Genomic DNA, 17,950 nt, shown 5'->3' on the forward strand with positions numbered 1-17,950 from the left:
ATTTTTTTTTTACTGTCAAAATACAATCAACATTTCATCCGGATCTTTTCTGATTCGTACAGAATTTCTTTCTTGGATTGTTTCTAAATTGCGATAGGAATCCTGTACATTCCTTCAGGATGGTCTGTAGGAATGTGTTCTTTATTGGTTCCCGTAAGCGGAGGCCTTGATAAAGCCGGTCTCCTCCCTCCCGCTGGAGTGTTTCAGGGGGAGGGGAAGCGTTTCGGGAACAATACCGGACACGACCCTCCGTTAACAACACGGTTCCCTGGCAACACATTTGTTTACAGACAAGCAGGAAGATAAAGGATGAGAGTCATGATCTGAAGAACACTGAATCATGGCAACCTGTGTTTTTCACTTCAACTCATCGATAAATAATTTGACCAATTTCAAACTATATAAGTTAAATGAAATTCAACTGAGCAACTTAACCCTGTAAAGGCATGAAATAAAACTATAAATGGAGCAGTTTAGACAAAATGTGTTTTGTCGTTTAGTGTAAGTGTAAAAGTGTAACTGAATATCTGCCAATAACATCTATTTAAATATCTAAGATGATATTTAAATGGTTAGTTTTATGATCAACGCTCTGTAGTTTTAAAACATAATGCAATGCACTACAATGATGATTGACCTTCCTCAAAAACCTGATGATCTTATTTGATACAACATGATTTTCTAAAATATGATGTATGGATAATCAAGTAAACCCAAGTTGCTTCAGTAAGTGTTCATCTAGAAATATTACTACTAACATAAAATCTGTTCTTTTATAAAAATCAGTAAAGATTTCAAAGCAAAAATAGACGTGAAACACGACCTGAAGGAGAACGTTTTTACTATTAAAGGGATACTCCACTTTTTTTGGAAATAGGCTCATTTTACAACTCCCCCAGAGTTAAACAGTTGAGTTTTACCGTTTTCGAATCCATTCAGCCGATCTCCGGGTCTGGCGGTACCACTTTTAGCATAGCTTAGCATAGATCATTGAATCGGACAGGACCATTAGCATCTCTCTCAAAAAAATGACCAAAGAGTTTCGATATTTTTCCTATTTAAAACTTGACTCTTCTGTAGTTACATCGTGTACTAAGACCGACGGAAAATGTAAAGTTGCGATTTTCTAGGCTGATATGGCTAGAACTATACTCTCATTCCTGCGTAATAATCAAGAAACTTTGCTGCCGTACCATGAGTCCAGCAGGTGTAATGATATGACGCAGCGCCTGAAAATAGGTCTAATAGGTTAGACAAACTTAGTCCCGGTCACGTTGGAAGTTACTGAGCTGGGGACTATTTTCAGGCGCTGCGTCATATCATTACGCCTGCTGGACTCATGGTACGGCAGCAAAGTTTCTTGATTATTATGTAGGAATGAGAGTATAGTTCTAGCCATATCAGCCTAGAAAATCGCAACTTTTCATTTTCCGTCGGTCTTAGTACACGACTACAGAAGAGTCAAGTTTTAAATAGGAAAAATATCGAAACTCTTTGGTCATTTTTTTGAGAGAGATGCTAATGGTCCTGTCCGATTCAATGATCTATGCTAAGCTATGCTAAAAGTGGTACCGCCAGACCCGGAGATCGGCTGAATGGATTCGAAAACGGTAAAACTCAACTGTTTAACTCTGGGGGAGTTGTAAAATGAGCCTATTTCCAAAAAAAGTGGAGTATCCCTTTAAGCTAAAATGCCTTTTACTTGCTAAATAAGTTGGCGTGTGATTGTGTGCTTGATTGTATAAACTAGTAAAAAACTATCAGGCACACAATCTACTATGTCAGGCATGTTGTAGACGGGGTGCAAAAGGTTTTTCAGCAAAGTTTTGATCATTTCAGGGGTCTCCAACCCTGCTCCTCGAGGGCCGTCCCACAGAGTTCAGCTCTGATCACACACACCTGTTCAAGGTTTACCAGGTGAGTGTGTTGGAGAGGGTGGATTGGCTCCAGGACGAGGGTTAGCTAACCCTGATTTAGAGCCTTTAGAAAGTATGCATCAAATATGACACCGTGCGCATTACAGGGTTAATATAATAATAAGTTGACTTCTGGAAATTTTTACAGTGACTACGAGAGACCAGGAAAAAAAGCATTCCCCTGCGGTACACACTTCTAATAAAACATCTAAAGTTGCTTGACATCTATTTTCCTGTCTGTCCTTCAATACTCTGCTCAATCTCTCTTCTGCTCAATAATTCACACCACATATTGCTGCACATCCTTCAAAACTTTAACTTTTTAAAAACTTTAGTTGGCTGTCAAGCCAACATTCAATATTTGTCTTGATTTAGATTAATGTTCGTGTGTAATGTAATGCAAGTTTGACACATTTAGTCGAATTTCAGTCTGGATGATGGAACGATAAAGATTTGCATTTAACACAAAGCTTCAATAAAAACACGTTCAGGGAGGCTGCAAACGGTAACAGTGTATATTTTTACTTTAATAGAAAAATATTGAAGCTTTTGAATGTGTTGGCCTTACTGACATAAATTCGTATTTAGAAGATACGTGTAAGCATTCAAAACTTACAGCCTCTCACTTCTGCCAATATGGATCAATGATTTTGATGACATCACTCTGCACTTCAGCTTCTCATCAGATTATCTGTCCAATCAAATGCTCTCTAGAATCTAAAGCTCCACCTCCACATTATAAATAGACACTGAATCTGCGGCTAAAATCTGTAACTTGTTCACAGATTTACAATTTTTTATATGGTGAATGGCACATAGTGCACTATATAGGGGATAGGGAACGATTCAGACAGTGTAAACATGCTTTCCATTGGGTTGAATGAAGTCTGGTTTCACGTAAACCACTGCACCACACACACACAGTCTGATCCGGTCCAGAGAAACGAGAGCGGATCATACGCGCGAGTCGGTGCACACCAGAAAACATATCGGACCCATTTGAATTCTGCACAGAATGCTGTATTTTAAAGCGATATGGAGGATATTGGAAAGAGAAATGCCAATAGAAACAGCACAGACAAGTACGGTGTCAAGCACCAACATAAATAACACACTTTTCAAACTATACACATCCTCAGCATGATTATGTTCACTGTTTTGCTTTAGTAACAGTTTCAAATTAAATCTAAAGGGGGAATCTAGACCGTGACTGGCATTAGCTGTCAAACACAGCTTTACCGAGCTCAGCGGCTCAAGTCGAGCTGTGATATAAACGCAACGCTATTGGCTATGTATTAAAAGGGGAGGAGCTGATCAATATGCCCCGCCCTGTCTTCCTGTTTCAGTGGAAATGAAATCACCACAATGAATAACGCCAGAGCCCGTCTACGGAGAGCCTGTCCACTCCCTATTAAGCCCTATTGTACCGAATTTTGGTTGTAGTACCACCAGAGTTCCACTGGGGGCGCTCGCCATGAGTGCAAAATGAATGGGAGTCAATGGGGCTAGACGGCTAAATGTGTCTCTTTCACCCGATTGCCGTTGAGAAATCTCAGATCTGATTGTAGATTTTGCAAGTTCAACATGGGTTTTAGGTCGAAAGTTGAATGAACGAGTACTTATGTCGTTTTGATTTCTTACAGGTTGAGTTGTTGTTGCCCATAACACGCTAGCATTCTGCTAATGACGTCAGCATTCTGACGTCATTGACACTTTGAAAGACTTTTTTAAAGCAAATAAGTGACTCTAAAAAATCTAACACCCAGCAATGTGTAATTTCTTTGCATCTCCTTTCGAATACAACATTCAAATTACTAGACAAAAAATTATATCCTGAGAAAAGTGGATTTTGAGGGGTATACCGCCATTGACCTCCATTCATTCTGCACTCGTCCTGTGAGCGCCCTCATATGGAATCAGAGTGGAACTGCAACCAGTTCAGAAGCCGGAAGTGTAGTGAGAGTGAAACTTCTCGCCATATTAGACATTCTCTGATAACGCTGAAGGCTTCAGGGACACTTCAGTGGGTTGGGGGGATTCTGATTGGTTGTCAGTGTTTTTATCATCATTAGCTGAAAAAAAGAAAAAAATGCTCTGAATGTGTTTCCAATGAAATCGTTCCTCCTATCGTTTTACTTGTGGCATGGACTTATTATTCTCAGAATTAGAATGACTATTAAAACGTTATAGTTATTGTACTTGTTGTAAACGGGATTTAAGATGGTTGTAACCGGGTTTTCCAGCAGGGAATCATGTTAAACACAGAACAGTTTCACATCACAAGTTCTTCAGATGGTCACAAACCTCAAACACATACGATAGCTAAAGCTTCTGCTGCCACCATGTGGTTTATCACATGTACTGCAGTATTGTTATACATCACTACTAATGTGTCATGAAATATAAATAAGCTTTCTAGTTTTAAAAACCAGCAAATAAAAGTCCCTGGCCATAACCGAAGGTTTCAAGAAACCCACCTCATTGGAAATGACGCTTATAAGAGAAACTCACATTAATAATCTAAAACTCTCAGTGGAGCTTTTTAAACCAAAACACAATCTGAATGTAATTAAACTCTTAAAACACATTTATGAGATGAGGAAATGTGTAACCATAGCAACAACGCCATCTGAAGATGTCTTTCTCACACACACGCACACACACACACACACACACACACACGCACACACACACACGCACACACACAGCATTAGTAGCAGTGTGGTTTATTTTCCTCTATTCTGCATCTGTTTGACCAGATCAGACATCAAACAAAGAAGAAAATATGAGAATGAATTTGTGAATCATGTAGTGAAAGATGCTTCAATCTACTTACACATATATTTGTATTTCCACATCAATAATCCATAGAAACTGTGGTAGTATCATGTTTTTGAACACTATTAGAGTAATAAAACTGATAACGCCACTGTATTTTTACCATGGTATCACAACAGATTTCCTATAAAGGACAGATCTGTGTTGTTTTTTTCCATCATCTGCCCCAATAGTCAATTCATTTTAATTTCATCTTCATGCATGAGAGAAATTCACACCTAGAAAAAAAATGAACGAATCAATCTAAAAAAAGCCAGGAACATTAAGTGAAACATTCAGTTTGAGACGCATGAAAGCCGGTGGTGTTTGATTTCACAGACATCAAACCTGAAAATGTGCATCTGTGAGCGTCAACATCGTATAACTTCAGAACACAGACTTCATACTACATTTTTGTGCTTTTTGCGGAAGTCATACGGGTTTTGAAGGACATGAGGGCGAACTCATTTTAATTTTTGGATGAACTATTGCTTTAATAACACATTCCCTCTAATAAAATCACCAGTTTTGTGTTTCAACCATAATGAGGATAACATTACGAAAACATGCTGTTCTCATACAAGAAACACTTAAATGGCACTTGAAATGGTAAATTCATGTTATAAGAGCTGTACTACATTAGAAATGAGTCTCTGTTGTAAAATCTAAAGAGTTCTGTACTATTTAGCTTGAGAGCTGCAAATTTAAAAGGATAGTTCACCAAAAACAATGATTTACTCACAAAAGAAGATATTTCATAGAATGAACAGTCTGTGTCACTCAAAGCATCACGTGACTTCGGAAGACCTGGAAAATAGTGCACAAATCACACACACTTCTGGCAGGTACTTTTCTGTCATTCTTCGAGCATCACAGAAGAAAGAAGGTCCTTCTGTTTGGAAAGACATGAGGGTGAGTGAAACGACATCCAAACAAACCCTCAAAATCAGAACTAGATACAAATGTAAAAAAACAATGCAGATGTCTATATTAGTTCATTGTCGTGAATTTTGACTTCTTTATAAAACTGTATTGAGTCTGTATCAAATTTGTCGAGTAAAAAATTGTTCACAAGTTCGTAGCATCAGTCTCTGCTCAGCGGGACGATCTTCACGAAATCAGATCTTCATATTAGTTCAGCACAGTCTGATCCAGTGTCAATAACAGGACAGATATGAGTTCGTTCATCAATACTGGCCTTTAAATAGTAGTATAACGGCTGAAACTCGTCTAGGTAAGAACTGGACTGCTCCTCCTGTACGTGTTGTCCGGTCCGGATGATCTTCTGGCACTCCAGATGTTTGGGACATTCATCATCACGAGAGACTCTGTTACCTGACGTTGAGAAGTTCCTCTCGGAGCCAGCCGGGCAGAATCTGACCCATTTTATACAGCAGTTTAGAGAGCTCGATGTTAGCGTCTCTGTAGTAGTTCCTCAGAAACACCCGAGACTGACAGAGAGACAAACAGTCAATGTGAATTTACACTTCGTCTTTTTAAAATAAACTTCATATTTCAGTACAGTGACTGGAAAAAGTTAATACGTGAGTTTGCTGGACAGTAGATACAGGCAATATGACCAAAAGATTTTCCACAACAAAAGTACATTTCAACCAAAATCTTTACCACGATTGGAGCCATACACTGACTTCTAATCAAATTATAATTAATTAGTGCCTGAGCATCAGACTTTTCACCTGTGACATCCAATCTTATTTTCATTAATACGTTTTGAGAATCACTTAACCTTGCTTTACACAAAAAACTGACCAACATTTAAATCTCTTAATAGAACAAATAGAACAAATGTAACTAATATTTAAATGTCTTAACAGAACAAATAGAACAAATGTAACTAATATTTAAATGTCTTAATAGAACAAAATTGACCAACATTTAAATCTCTCAATTACCTTTGAACACCCAGAAATGTGCCTGAGTTTCTGCGGCGCTGATACGATAAACTGGTGTCACGGTTCGGTACATTTTCGAAACAGCAAAAAGAAAGAAATGCCAGAGAAATTTTTGTTTATTTATTAAAACTAACATCATAAAGTGTGATCATTTTTTACTTTGAGCAATGATGGAGCTATACTTGACTCTTCTTAGGAGCATATAAAACAAAAACAGAAATTTTTTATTAAATGAAGCCTAACATTGTAGTAGTTATAAACAAAGGTTTATATTATTTCAGATTAACATTTGAGGGCAGCAATTTTATTCATAATGTCAAAATAAAACCGACGTACTTGAAAGCACTGCACTATTCCTGCCAAACTTCCATAGTTACAGTTAGAAGTTACTACAGTAAATACATGGTGAATGTTGCTGATCTGTGGACTTAAAGCCTATAACTAGTTTGTTGTTAACAAGCTGTTTGATCCGTTAATAACGGAGAAATCTGAATGTTTCTCACTAGATCTCGCAGCGATGTTATTACTTCAGTGGCGAATTCAAATGCTTTCTTTACTGGATCTCGTAGCGCTGTGTATTAACAGTGTCGCTTGATCAAGATCGGTTCGCGCTGCATTGGTCCAAACTGATAAACGGTCCGTGAAGCACAAAATAATGAGTAGCGCAGTTTCGTTCCGCTTTCATTACGTTTGCCATTTGATGTTGGGCAGCGTTGTGTCGGTCGTGCCAGCGAGACCGCTAACAAAATTTTGGTCGCACCGGCAGAAAAAATGGTCCAACAAATTGTTTGGTTTGTAATGCGTACCGAACCGAAAGGCTCTTACCGAACGGTTCAATACGAATACGTGTATCGTTACACCCCTACTGTTAATACAATATAGCTAGATCTAGGATCTCTTGTATCATCGTTTTATATCGTCATAACACTAAACCCTAAAAATTGCTCTATGGTAAAGCACTAAGACATTATAGACAGTACGACTTTCTGTAAAGCTGCTTTAAAATGATGTGAATTGTGAAAAGCGTTAAACAACTACATTTGACTTAACTTGACTAGATGTTGTGCTGGCATTCAGGTGTGTGTGTGTGTGTGTGTGTGTGTGTGTGTGTGTGTGTGTGTGTGTGTGTGTGTGGGGTACCTGTGTGTCCATGTCCATGTATCTCTGTCCTTTACTCTTCCCTAAACACTTGGTCTGTCCTCCGTCCAGTAGTTGACACCAGAAGCCTTTCTTTGGGTCAAACCTGAAAAACATCATTTAGTTAATGTGGGAAAATACTAAGGACACAGACCTGAAGTGTAGAAAGGTTATCAAAACTTCCCGCATGACTCTGTGGTGAAATTTCCTGATATTTGTTATAAAATGTATAGGTCTGGATACTGATACAGGCCAAATATTAACCTGTCACTATATATATACATATATATATACACACACATACATATATATATATATATATATATTAGTGCTGTCAACGTTAACGCGTTAACGCATGCGATTAATTTTTGTCTGGTTTAACGTGTTAAAATATTTAACGCAATTAACGCAGCATCCGTCTTTTTTGCCATCCGTTGGCTAGCTTTACATTATATGATCACGCTCTTATTCATTTAAATGCTTTTAAACATTTCAAGCGCGGCAAGACAAAAGAGAATGCGCTGTCTGTGAATGTCCTTATGTGACACACACACACACACACACACACACACACACATAGACAGGGCGCCAGAATCCAGTTCTCTTTCGCGCTTGAACTAACAATAACAATAACAATAATTTTGTCGATTATCCTCATAAGAGCAGTCTTAAATGATTTATATAAAGTCTAAAATGAACAAAGAGTTGCGAGAGAATGAGGCGCGTGTGAGATCCATAGACAGTATATAAACGGTGAGCTCCGCGTGTGTGTGTGTGTGTGTCTGCTCTTAAAGGGACAGCAGCCAATAAAGCTTCCTGTCAGTAAAGTTAAAGAACAAAGGGAACAGAGAAAATGACTCACTGCTGTTGACTAAATAACTTTTGTAGCTTTAATAAGGATTAACTATTTAATTTATAGTTTATGCAGTGCAGACTGCATATAACTTTATTAAATTTCTGTATATTTCCTAACTGTTAAGACAGGAAGGGCACAAATAAATATGACATTTATTATGGGTTTATGTTAGCATTGTTTTAAGTTCACTTAAATTAAAAACTGTTATATTTTTGAAGCCTAATAAATGTGGAAAAAAAATCAGTAGCTGTATTAATATCAGTAATACTGGCCTTCATTCATAAAAAGATGCCATTAAACAATTATTTAAAATATACTGTCTTTATGTTGTTTCTACATTAATTTGATTAACTGTGAAATTATTACATTATAAAATATATTAAAAACGTACAAAAACATTTCTTTTTTTATTGCGATTAATTGCGATTAATCACAGAAAAAATGTGTGATTAATCTAGTTAAAATTTTTAATCGATTGACAGCACTAATATATATATATATATATATATACACACACACACATAAACACTTGGGTGTGTATATATATATATATATATATATATATATTTTGGCAGCTCAAACTCACGCCAGTATTTTGTGATAGTTGACTCGATTCTCCAAACCCAGAAACGTCTGGATCTTCTCCATGACTGAAGCTGGATCTGTTTTCAACGTCTGACCGTCCACAACCAGAATCTGTGAGGGTGTAACGCATGAAATATGATAAAGAAAAGCACTATATTAGAACATACACTCATGCACCCTCACACACACACAGACCTGGCTGTGGTGGTAGTGTTCGAGCCAGCGCTTGAGGTGTGTGGCGTACCACCCTGGACCCAGGCAGCGCTTCTGCAGAATCTGCAGCTTCACAGGTGCATTGTGGGATGCGGTAATGACATCATGGAACGAGTATTTCAGGGCCACGGGGTCAGCATGAGCTCTCTGATGCTGAAGAGAAAAAAATTATATTTTGAGCACAATTTTATTTATTTACAATTATTTTTTACAATTAAATTGTATAGCCAAAATACTACAAATAAACTAAGGCGACTAAAATACAAACCACATTCGTCAAAGAAATAAAATACTATGATTTTCACTGTACAATAAGTATGGCATCATGATTTTAAGTGGTTATATAAAATTCATGCTTATATAAAAATACTGATACCACACAAAAACATTTAATTTTCATGAAGTACCATTACTACAAATACCACTGCTAAATGGTTGATTACCATAGTAAACGTATGGTAAATGAGTAGATTAGTGGTGTATAGGTACCTGGTACCAGACGAACGCTCGGTCCGCAGGATCGCTCAGGACCGTGATGATTTTAGCTCTGGGCAGCAGCGCTGCGGCTCTGGACGGGGCGACAACCGAATCAAAATAATTGGCACTTTTTTCAAAATAATAATCAGAGCTGCTGTTGGACGGGAGGGGGAAGTACTCCATATACCTGCAGGAGAGAGGGAGGAAGCCATGTCAAGTCACCTTCATTTATATAGCGCTTTTAACAATATGGATTGTTTCAAAGCAGCTTTACAGAGATAATAGGAAATTACCGTAACAGATTGTTTAGGCTTTACAACAGCTCTAGGATAAAGTTATTGTCCAGCTAAAGGTAGTTTTGATTGATTGATTCACTTCCGTTGCGATGATCGTTAGTTATTAACTTAAGGGCCGCTAACACGACACCGTTCTAACAGCAAAACCCTTTATGCGCTCCGGCCGCCCATCCGCACAAAACAGTGCCTGGTGTTTTGAGAACGCACTCCCGGAAATAGGTTCGAAGGTGCAAACAAATATCCGTTATCTCTGCGCAAACCTCAAAAACGCAAACCCGCGAAAACGCACATGCGCATTACATGTTCAGTCCAAAGTTATGCGCGTTTGAATATATATGTACGCGTGTAGTCCTTTACAAATCAACCCTCAATAAACTACTTGTCTGGCCATAAAAATGTATAATACAGAAATGTTTGTCACATCTACATAGCCACGCGAACCGGAATTATCCTGACAACATTTTAACTGTAGAGAGGTAAAGGGAAGAGGCCTTCACAGGGGAGAGACTAGTTGACACTTCAGGACTGCGTCATCATCGTGTCCAGGCGCAGGTCCTTCATCAGATCTGGATACGGTCTGAATCCAGCGGACTGCGGTAAACCTCGGATAAACAGAGAGACTAATATTAGCGTAGACGCCATCCTTCTTATGATGTAACAAGTACATCAGGATTTATGGGAAGTGTTCCCGGTTCTGGCTGACCTAATCTATGCAGCCTAACATTGAATTATAGAAGTCTATAATGCGTTATATGTGTATTCTAGGTCAAAGAGATGTGTTTTTAGTCTAGATTTGAACTGACAAGAGTGTGTCTGCTTCCCCGGACAGTGTTAGGAAGACTGTTCCAAAGGAAAACAGAAATGAATACACAGACTGATGAACAGCGTGTGTGACGTTTGTTGCTCTGCTGACGCTCACCAGTCGATGCCTCGGTGATAGTTGTGCCCGCTGAAGAACTGAATCTCCTCAAACGTCTCTTTACTGGGGGAATTACTGGTCAGATCAGGGTGCATCCCCAGAAATAAGTAGAGAGCCGTCGCTCCTGAAAAGCAAAGAAAGAGAAAATGTACCATGAATTTCTTTCTTCTGCTGAACATATAAGATGATATTTTGAAGAATGTTGGTGACCGAACAGTTGATGGACCCCATTGACTTCCATAGTATTTTCTTCCATTCTATGCAAGTCAATGGGGCCAAACAACTGTTCGGTTAACCATGTTCTTCAAAATATCTTCTTATGCGTTCAGCAGAAGACAGAAACTCATACAGGTTTGAAACAACTTCAGGGTGAGTAAATGATGACTGAATTTTCATTTTTGGGTGAATTATTCTTTTAATTATGGAGAGTACAGATATTATATATTAGATTAGAACAATTTTACCAAGCTACCATTCGAGCAGCAGCTACAAATTAAAAGTGAAGGAAAACCCCAAGCCGAAGTTGGATATCGCCTACAGCTATCAGCTTCATTGAACGCCCCAATATGCTCTTTTAACAAAGACAGAATGATGGATTTGTGCTTCAAGTGATCAGCTATGGTGAGTCAAATTATTTTTCGATTTTCTTGCTGTATGTGTAATTTTTTTATCTAAAAGTGACCAAAAAAGACATTTGCTAAGCTGAAAACAACACAATTTCATGTGCCTCCTCTATTTTAAAACCCACCAGCCACCACTGACAATATATATCCATTTTATATTTCATTCATTATTCACACTGTAGTGATTAAATGTAACAGGATCTGTCTGTGTTCTGGATGTGTCCATGGGACGGCGCTGTTGCCCCTCACCAGTCTTCTGAGGGCCGATGAGCAGCAGCTTTGGGAAGCGGTCGCAGGTTTTCTCTTTTGACCAAATGTCCTTGTGTCGTTTATCCTCACAGGGGTCCTGAACACAAGATCACACAGCTGAGAGATTTCAATGAGACAGAGAAAGAGTTATGATTAGACTGAGCGACTGACAGGAGAACTGAGCAAAGTGTTGGGAACCGCTGGACTTCATCCAAAGGAGAAGCATGTTTAGAAAAAGTTAGCATTTTCCAACTGTAATCCTGCAGTGCATCAGTTTTTAATTTTAACATAGATCTTTGTTTTACGCACGTTTCTCGTTTTGTTTTATGTTGAGTAGATTTATATTTGTGCTCTGAAATCCTCCTTTATAAATGAATCTGCATTGACACAGACCTGCCAGAGCGGCTCGGCGTCAGACGGGAACAGGTGGAAGTATTTCTCGGCGAGCTGCGTTGGAGGAAGCGTCTGTAGTTTCAGATGAGTCCATGTGAGCAGGAAGTTCAGCAGCCGTTTGAAGGTGTACAATCCCAGACGGTCATTCCCGTAGTTTGACAGGTGAGTCATGAATATGCTAATCTGAGAAAGAAAGACCAATCAAACCTACTTTAAGGCTGCACTTGGAATATTCTGCACCAAATATATTCTATACCATCTGTGATCATGCATCACTGTTACATTAGTATGTAAACAGCATGCGATGATAAAACAGTAGAACGCTACATTGTGGTCACATGACCTCATTACATAGCTGACTGGTACCACGTGTTAAACTAGTTTCATGATCTTGTCTCGTGACTCTTATGAAAGTGTTCAGAGAACGTTTAATAGCATCTCTCATAATAAAAATGTTGTAATAAAAACAGTGTAAGAATTCTTACATTTGTTTCGTTTCTCTAAATCCGTTCAAACTGCCCATTTCAACTCAAAACTCGGATTCAGCGATTTGTCTGTCACTCAAATAAAAGTGAATGTTTAATGTTCATACACTGAAAAATCTAGATGTACGATTTTAAAGGGGTCATGACATCAAATTAATCTAATCCTTACTCTATTGACATATAAGAGGTCTTTGCACCATAAGTTTCATATCTTAAAACATCCGAGTCTGTCGACAACAGGACAGATGGAAGGGTGAAAGAGCGTTCGCTTCCAGTTTAAACAGCTCATGAATTTATGTTATGAATAATGAAATCTGAAACAATTATAAAGTATTATTTCATAATCATTTTATAGTTATTTTATAATTACATGATGGTTTCATTTATTTATTATTTATTTCATGATTAAAAAAACATTATTTACGTTGATCATATTTTTCCTTCAAATCTTCTTCAGGTCATTTGTTTGGATAAATAAAAAAATATTACACATCAGTCTTTCTTGAATTCAATTATTAAAAACATGTCTTGATTAATTTCACCAACATTATTGGTGTATTTTACTGTGAGTATTGAACATTTTTGATTGGGAACCCCAAAAACACCCTTTTAATTCCTTTCAAGTGAAATACTTTTTCAAATAGAGGTTTACTGAATGTCATCAAAATGCTGAAAAGGATTAACATTTGTATGGCTATATATCCCAGTCTTGCTGACAATAAGCGCATGAACACAGTGAGTTGATGTGTAAGTAGAGACTGACGGGGTTGAGCAGGACGGTGAGGAACAGCTCTCCTCCGTCAATGAGTCGCTCCAGCTCCTGTGGGCCGCCGGGATAGTCCTTGTGAAAGATGGTGTGTGTGAACAGGCCACACGTCTGCCTGGGCAGGACCTGATGAAAACACACACAAATGTGACGTCCAATCGGTTCTGCATTCACACACTGCCTGCCTGACTTAATGTGTGTGTGTGTGTGTGTGGCTCTCACACACACTCATGCAGTACAGCGCCTGTCTCACTGAGGGAATAAATAGACGTGAGCTAATGTAATATTCATAACATCTCACACTGAACTCAGGAGCTCAAACTCATTATGGAACGCAAGAAAGAGAGCGAGCAGAATATGAATCTGCTCCTGAAGTAAAGCACAACTGAGACGTGGTCAGCGGAGAAGCGGACTGTTTTCACGCTTGGCCGTATTGTTCATTTTTGGTCCTTGCATGACACGAACACCTTTGATATTAACAGGGATTGTAGATCTTGTCTTGTGCCGTGAGTGCTTTAAAGCTTTTCAGCATCTCTGACAAACGACTGAGAACACACTGGAAGTCATTCATTTCTGTTGGAGAGTACGGGAGCTGCGCGTGAACAATAATCGGATCGGATTTGAGCTGAGCTCTGAAGGAAGAATAAAGTCTGAAACAATTATTTCATAATTATTTAACATTTAATATTATTTTATAAATATTTTTTATACCTGTAATTATTTATTTATTTGATATTTTATAGTTGTTGTATAATTATTGCATTCAGTTATTTTAGAATTTATATTATTTCATGATTATAAAATAATTATTACATATGAAGTAACTATGAAAATTATTTCATAATGATTTTATAATTACAAAATTATTCATGTTTATTAGCACTGGGAAACCCAATCATTTTATAATTATTTTAGTTCTTATATAATATGTATTAGATAATTCCAAATAAATTTATATTATTTCATAATTGTTTCAAATTATTAAATATTTTAATAGTTATAAATTATAAAATAAATGAATTAAATATGTAATAATTATAAATTAATTTATAAAATATAATTAATAAATTCCAAATTATAAAATATGTATATCATTTTGTTTTATTTTATTTTATAATTACAAAATTATTATTTCTGTTGATTACATTTATGTATTTTATGTTGATTTTTTTCATGATGATGTCATTTGTCCTGTGTGGTTGAATAAAATCATTCATTATTCACTCGTTCTACCATGATGAGTAAGTGGAGAGTAAAAGCTCTGGTTGTCACTCTTCATAACAATGTGAAGATCTGAATGTCACTGAGGGCAAAACGTGACAGTCGTATGCAATTGTCAGTGTCAGTTCATCAATTCAACAGTTCATTTGCTGACACATATGAACAAGCATAATGAGGGTTTATATTAATGAGCAGATCTCACACACACACACACAAACTCACTCTGATGCCGCGGTGAATGAAGCCGCGTCTGAATCGAGCGGGTTTGAGATGTGGATACTCCTCAGTGCTGGTCACTCTGATGTCCCATACGCGCTTCCAGGCCTCGTACAGCTGGATGTGGACGGGATACACACCGGAGTGATGAGGAGCCACTGCGTAACCCAGATGAGTCGGGATAGAGTGATTCTACAGGACCAAATCCATACCACAAACACAAAATGACAGTCAGAACTGACAGAGGAATAAAACACTCCAGACCTGTGTGTGTGTGTGTGTGTGTGTGTGTGTGTGTGTGTGTGTGTGTGTGTCACCTCAGCGAAGTGTCGGTTCAGGATCATCTGCTCCGCTAACACACTCTGGTTATGGAAGCGGTGAGGCTGAATGTGACTCCACATGTGAGGAAACCACCAGAACTCATGAACGTATGACAGCAGTAGATCATCACCCAGATCCTCCTCATCAGTACCTGACACACACACACACACACACACACGCACGCGCACACATATTTATTCATTTACCAGTCAAAAGTTTGGAATAATTCTGATTTTTAAAATGTTTTTGAAAGAAGTCTCTTATGTTCAGCATTTATTTGATCCCAAAAATAAAGTAAAAATTTTAATAATTGTTGTGGCGAGAAGGACGAGTACGGCGCGAGTCCGGTGGCGTCATTGCTAATGAGCGACTCCTGCGCGACGCACCAGTCCCGTATCTCTCACGGAGGAGCGGAAGCATAAAGGGGGAGCGGCGACAGTGAAGGACGAGAGAGGACAGGCCTGGATTTCTGTTTCTGTTTTGTTATATGTGACAGCAGTCGTCCGTGAGGGGTTGCTGTCTTTACTTTCATTTTGTATTTGATTATTGATTTTGTTATTAAAGTCTTTAAATGTTTGCCGGTTCCCGCCTCCTTCTTCTCGCAACAACAAAACTGCGTTACAATTGTGAAATATTTTCAATTGCAATATTTTGCAAAATGTAATTTATCCCTGTGATGCAAAGCTGAATTTTCAGCATCATATATAATCATCAATGCTTCTCAAAAGCGGATCTTGTGCAGTTTTCACTCACCTGCATGGAAGAACTTCCCTGAGAAGCCCAGGTTAAAGGTGAAGTCTGGAATCGACCTCCTCAGCTCATTCTGAGTTTCAACCAACGCCTGAGAAGATACACACACCACACACTATTTATGATATTCATTTTTTCTTTCTTCTAATAATAATAGTAGCAAAAAGCTTAAACAAAGTCTTTAACACACCTTCACATCCGACACCTTCATCCTGGTCCCTTCCTTGCCCACAAATATATCATCGATGTCCACCAGTATGAAGCGGTCCAGGGACAGAGACAGTCTCTTCGCAGTGAGGAAGGACACGGCGTCCACGAACACCAGCTTGTGGAGCCAGAAGGAGAGGTTGTGTCCGAACAGGACCCTCTGGATCCCGTCGTGAAGCCCGAGATCTTGCACCACAGAGGTGTGCAGAAGAGCAGCGAGCCCAGCGCTCTCCGAGATACGGGTTTTGGCCAGCAGAACCGGCTCGTAGGTGGAGTGATTGGACTGGAAGACGGTCCAATCATCCCCGGGAAGCGGACCGCGAAACACCTGACACAGAGACACAGAGAAGGTTTTATTTAAGTTAAACTTCAGCTGATGAGCGTTGAAAGCTCGTCTGACCTGCTGTGCTCGAGTGACATGAAGCAGAGGTGATTTAGGGTTGACCGTACAGTCCTTCAGTCCCAGGTTGGAGTGCAGGAACAGAGGAAATCCTTTCAGCTGCGCACTCAACAGACTGTTCTCATTGGCCTAACGGGAGAGACAGGAAGTGACATCAAATGATCTGATATACATGCTGCTTCCGTCCAAAGTCAGATGTGGGATATAGCCATACACGCCATCTCTGATCACCACTGCAAGACACTCAGAAAATAATGAATAAAGAAAATAACAACGCCACTGATAGCTTTGCAGATTTTGGAACATTATAATCAAATCATATATATATATATATATATATATATACACTCACCTAAAGGATTATTAGGAACACCTGTTCAATTTCTTTATTAATGCAATTATCTAATCAACCAATCACATGGCAGTTGCTTCAATGCATTTAGGGGTGTGGTCCTGGTCAAGACAATCTCCTGAACTCCAAACTGAATGTCAGAATGGGAAAGAAAGGTGATTTAAGCTATTTTGAGCGTGGCATGGTTGTTGGTGCCAGACGGGCCGGTCTGAGTATTTCACAATCTGCTCAGTTACTGTGATTTTCACGCACAACCATTTCTAGGGTTTACAAAGAATGGTGTGAAAAGGGAAAAACATCCAGTATGTGGCAGTCCTGTGGGCGAAAATGCCTTGTTGATGCTAGAGGTCAGAGGAGAATGGGCCGACTGATTCAATGACAATGAGTTCACTGTACTAAAATGGCCCCCACAGTCACCAGATCTCAACCCAATAGAGCATCTTTGGGATGTGGTGGAACGGGAGATTCGTGCCCTGGATGTGCATCCCACAAATCTCCATCAACTGCAAGATGCTATCCTATCAATATGGGCCAACATTTCTAAAGAATGCTTTCAGCACCTTGTTGAATCAATGCCACGTAGAATTAAGGCAGTTCTGAAGGCGAAAGGGGGTCAAACACAGTATTAGTATGGTGTTCCTAATAATCCTTTAGGTGTGTGTGTATATATATATATGAATGTATGCATGTCTTATTGACATCTTTCCCCGGTTAAAACACTGGTTGAGTGATTACATAAGAGAGGATTCATTTCAGTAAGTTGTACTGTATCTTTCAACATTTCTTCTGATGTTCACCCATGTTTATTTGGTGCTATAACCAGTAGTAAAGCAGACAA

The 17,950-nt window shown here is 38.6% G+C and overlaps 1 protein-coding gene across 6 annotated transcripts in view; it reads right to left on the reverse strand.

The window, feature by feature from the left end:
- Positions 1–4,627: 4,627 nt before the first annotated feature.
- ndst1a (N-deacetylase/N-sulfotransferase (heparan glucosaminyl) 1a) overlaps positions 4,628–17,950 on the reverse strand; it is a 28,558-nt gene continuing 15,235 nt past the window's right edge. For 2 of the 6 annotated variants that reach the window (XM_084430625.1, XM_084430626.1), the window contains exons 3-16: positions 16,344–16,889; positions 16,157–16,244; positions 15,400–15,554; positions 15,089–15,274; positions 13,643–13,771; positions 12,395–12,577; positions 12,002–12,098; positions 11,130–11,253; positions 9,927–10,101; positions 9,420–9,590; positions 9,226–9,335; positions 7,787–7,889; positions 6,647–6,697; positions 4,634–6,184 (exon numbers count right to left, since the gene is read on the reverse strand). In XM_084430625.1, the coding sequence (XP_084286751.1) occupies positions 6,065–6,184; positions 6,647–6,697; positions 7,787–7,889; positions 9,226–9,335; positions 9,420–9,590; positions 9,927–10,101; positions 11,130–11,253; positions 12,002–12,098; positions 12,395–12,577; positions 13,643–13,771; positions 15,089–15,274; positions 15,400–15,554; positions 16,157–16,244; positions 16,344–16,889 (2,238 nt within the window). In that variant the 3' untranslated portion in view covers positions 4,634–6,064. Of the gene's footprint in view, positions 6,185–6,646; positions 6,698–7,786; positions 7,890–9,225; positions 9,336–9,419; positions 9,591–9,926; positions 10,102–11,129; positions 11,254–12,001; positions 12,099–12,394; positions 12,578–13,642; positions 13,772–15,088; positions 15,275–15,399; positions 15,555–16,156; positions 16,245–16,343; positions 16,890–17,950 lie in introns of all 6 variants that reach the window. The other 4 variants (XM_084430628.1, XM_084430629.1, XM_084430630.1 and 1 more) reach the window with 4 other exon arrangements.

The sequence above is a fragment of the Rutilus rutilus genome (assembly GCF_951802725.1).
Source record: "Rutilus rutilus genome assembly, chromosome: 14".
Taxonomy (NCBI): domain Eukaryota; kingdom Metazoa; phylum Chordata; class Actinopteri; order Cypriniformes; family Leuciscidae; genus Rutilus; species Rutilus rutilus.